This window comes from Diospyros lotus, chromosome 1 (genome assembly GCF_014633365.1).
Source record: "Diospyros lotus cultivar Yz01 chromosome 1, ASM1463336v1, whole genome shotgun sequence".
NCBI classification, from domain to species: domain Eukaryota; kingdom Viridiplantae; phylum Streptophyta; class Magnoliopsida; order Ericales; family Ebenaceae; genus Diospyros; species Diospyros lotus.
The window spans coordinates 26719107-26722636 of NC_068338.1; the positions used below are offsets into that span (position 1 = coordinate 26719107).

The 3530-nt window shown below is 41.2% G+C and overlaps 1 protein-coding gene across 1 annotated transcript; it reads left to right on the forward strand.

Annotated features, from left to right (window-relative positions):
• The first annotated feature begins 251 nt into the window (after positions 1 to 251).
• Positions 252 to 1504, forward strand: LOC127808287 (uncharacterized protein At4g22758). Its single transcript, XM_052346763.1, has 2 exons — positions 252 to 940; positions 1114 to 1504. The coding sequence occupies exons 1-2, from the start codon at positions 544 to 546 to the stop codon at positions 1281 to 1283; spliced, it is 567 nt and encodes a 188-aa protein (XP_052202723.1). The 5' UTR covers positions 252 to 543; the 3' UTR covers positions 1284 to 1504.
• Positions 1505 to 3530: the final 2026 nt, after the last annotated feature.

Genomic DNA, 3530 nt, shown 5'->3' on the forward strand with positions numbered 1-3530 from the left:
TGTCCACTCGTCAATATTTTACTCGCTGTCTGCCCCCCCCCAATCTAACAGCCGCGCACGTTAGGAAAAGCCGTTACTGGTTCCGTCACTAGACAACTTACTCGCACCGGCTGCAGCCGGTGGACGGCCAATCCAAGCGCCATCTCTCTCAGAACAGGCTTGGCCGGTGGCCCATGGGCTGAAAAATCTTGGAGGGTTCATAGATGCTGCTTCTATCTTCGTTCCTTCCATCCAGACCTCTCCTCCTCCCCTCGCATATATATATATATATATGGCCGTTTGTATCATAACCGAGTGTGCTCGCGGGCCGGTTTGATTTCGCTCCCTTTAGGCATTTTTGCTGCTCGCCGCCGGGCTAGTTACGGGTCGACCATTCAGGTTATGATAGCTGACAGGAACGGGGAACCTGAGAGCCTCTTCTCCTCCCCTGCTCTCGGCTTCCCCCGCCTCAGGTTCTTCCGTTACCGGCGCTTGAGGTAGTCGCCTAGTCGGTACTCGTCGCAACTCAAATTTTAACCTTATACACACACATAGATATAGGCGATGCCGAACTGGAAGGGTAGCCGGAGAGGGCAGGAGGAGAAGAACCGGAAAGGGAAGCTGGCGGAGAGAGCGTCGTCGTTCCACGGGAAGAAATCAGGAACGATGGGAGAGTTGCTGGCCCGGCCGAGGACGGTGCCGGACTTGCTGGCCGGAGGGAGCAGTAACGGAAGTGCTGCAACGGAGGGACGGGCGCCGTTGAAGCTGACCAAGCTGCTTCTGAACGTAACCGTACAGCGGAGCCTAGGGCCCGTGCAGGTGGTGATGTCGCCGGAGTCAACGGTCAGTGAGCTGATTGCCGCCGCTCTCCAGCAGTACGTTAAGGAAGGCCGGCGGCCGATTTTGCCCTCCGCTCAGCCCTCCGGCTTCGATCTCCACTATTCTCAGTTTAGCTTAGAAAGTAAGGCCTCTCTCTCTCTCTCTCTCTCTCGCCTTTTGCTTCAATTCGTTCAATCTCTCAATCTAACACTCACAATCCGACCAAATATCGAAATCAGTCCACTGCTTGTAATCGATAAATTAATTATATCTGAGTCGACATGATGATTGATTTGGGGAGGATTTAATTTCCAGGTTTAGATCGGGAGGAGAAGCTGATCAGCCTTGGATCAAGGAACTTCTTCCTGTGTCCAAAGATTTCGCCGCCGGCCACCGAAAGCGGTGGCGCGACGTCGTCGTCCTGCTCGAATCAAGCGGAGAAAGCGACCAAGATTGTAATTCCCTGGCTCAAGTTCTCGTTCTGATTCTACTCCGCAACTGGCTACTATTTCTTGCAAATCCATCCATTTTATTGGTTGCTAAAGGCGGAATTAGTTTGTTTAATTTATAATATTGCACTTGTATGTAATATGACCACGAAGTCCAAAATTATTAGCTTTCAGGTTGCCCCCTACTTGCAGATTCATTGATGATTTAACCAGTTTGATGAATTTTGCATTGTGGTGAGCTTTACCGCTTTTGTACACATCTCTACCTCCCAAATGTCTTTGTCTATATTCTCATATATATATATATATATTTGAAAAATGCTATTTGTACAAATAACTGATTTATTAAGAACATAATCGAAGTTGTTAAAATACAAAAATGCTCTCATCTAATTTGCTATTGTTGCTTTTGGATGAAGCCCAATCAGAGTTCACTCCATGACGAAAGTTGGGTTTTATGATTGATGAAGCTTAATGATTGATGATAAAATTTGATTCGATTATTAAATTTATAAATCTTATCGGTACATGTAGCGCAATATATATCAAATTTTATGTCAATTCGGGAACCCTTAGGCCTTAGTTCTTACTCATGAATTCTATTGAACGTGGAATTTTTCATATTTTTTTTTTCCACAACCAAGGATAAGTTTAATTAGAAAGTTTATTGGACTAGAAAGTGTTTTTATTGAGATATAATAATTAATTTATAATTGTGAGGTAGTTATTCTTCGATTCATGAGAGATTGCAAAATATAACATAGTTAGGGGTGTGATGTGTTTCTCTCATAAGTCTTTTGATAAATAGAGAAGTGTTCAGAAAGTTTGCATAGAAATTTTTATGTATTTTGATTAGATGGATCAATTTTTATTTATAGAAGTTGAATGGTGACAAATAAAAAAAATTCACATTTTTCAGAATTATCTATTCTGAATTTTCACGTGAAAACTTTGCAAATCAGTTAATATATTCTTGGTGAGATATAATTCGAAATATTCCCTAGAGACAAAATCTTTGGAACTTAGAAAAGAGGTTGTTCTAGGAGAGTCTCCTCAGCTTACTCAGAAAAAATCCTAAAAGAGTCTCCTAATAACTCTTCTGTATATAAAATCTCTCATACCTCTTTCTTTGAACTTCAATCTATTGAACCCATCTGGAGTTTGAGTCCATTTTTAATGGCCACATCAACAGGAATTTAACTTAAAAGAAGACATTTTAAGCACACAATTTTGTGTCATTGGGGCTATTAATATGGTAGCCATTTCCTTTTTTCTATTAATAAGAATTCACGACACCATTAGCTAAATTGATCAAGTTTTACAAACTTAAATAAGGCTCGTTTGGGATTCAATCATCTCATCATGACTAGTAGTATATCGCCCTTTAACGGAAGCACAAATGAATGGAGTGATGTGGTAACTTTATATATAATTTGGTGGATTGGTAGAGTTTAGGGTAAAATAACATTTGTTTCTGAGTGAGTGACCGACCGACTGGCCGACAGTGACGTGCAGTGGATGAAGAAAACGCAAAAGAAAAAAAGAAAAAGAAAAGGGAAGAAGCACTGCGCGGGGAATAAATGTTTTTAATGGCGATTGTTGCAGCACTTAATTTGTAATTTGCGCTCTGTTTGTTTGCGTTGGCAATTTATGCCCCCCCAATCAAGGTAGTGGAAGTTGCGGGCCCCAGACCAAAGATAGATTCCCAGCCCACTCATATTGCTTACAAACAAAAATGGCCCAGCTTATGCTGCATTCATCTTCACCCGAAACTTCCTATGCTAATTTTCAAATGAAATAGAAAGGAAATGCTATAAATTTTGTACATTCAATTCAAACCGCCCATGATAACACCACCTCTTGACAAGTGTGAACCCAAATATTCATTCTCATAACCCTCCCTCAGCACAAACCATCTTTAGCTAACCAAGATGCATTTTCAACTCAATACCCCGTTTGTTTAGGCATTTAGCATATTCAAGAAAAATTAATGTATTTCAATTACTGAGGGTAACTTTAACTTTCTTCTTTTAGGGTGGTTTAGTAAATGAGAATGCACAGCTAAGAACCATAGGCTTACTTTATTATTTTATTACAATATTATAATAGTTGGAAATATGAAATTCTTTTTCACATGCATTCATTAGCGTTAAATGAATCATCATTCTCTCAAATTGGGTCATTGCACAGGCCCAGGCCCATTTCTATGGCAAGGGAGGGCCTGTTTAAGGCCAGCCCAGGCCCACTGATTTATGTGGTCTGATCTTTTCCTTCTTTCCTTCT

Bases quoted from the DNA above. Each gene is read 5' to 3' on its own strand.
- LOC127808287 (XM_052346763.1), top strand. From the start codon at position 544: ATGCCGAACTGGAAGGGTAGCCGGAGAGGGCAGGAGGAGAAGAACCGG. The intron at 941-1,113 runs GTAAGGCCTCTC...TTTAATTTCCAG, and splicing joins TTCTCAGTTTAGCTTAGAAA to GTTTAGATCGGGAGGAGAAG.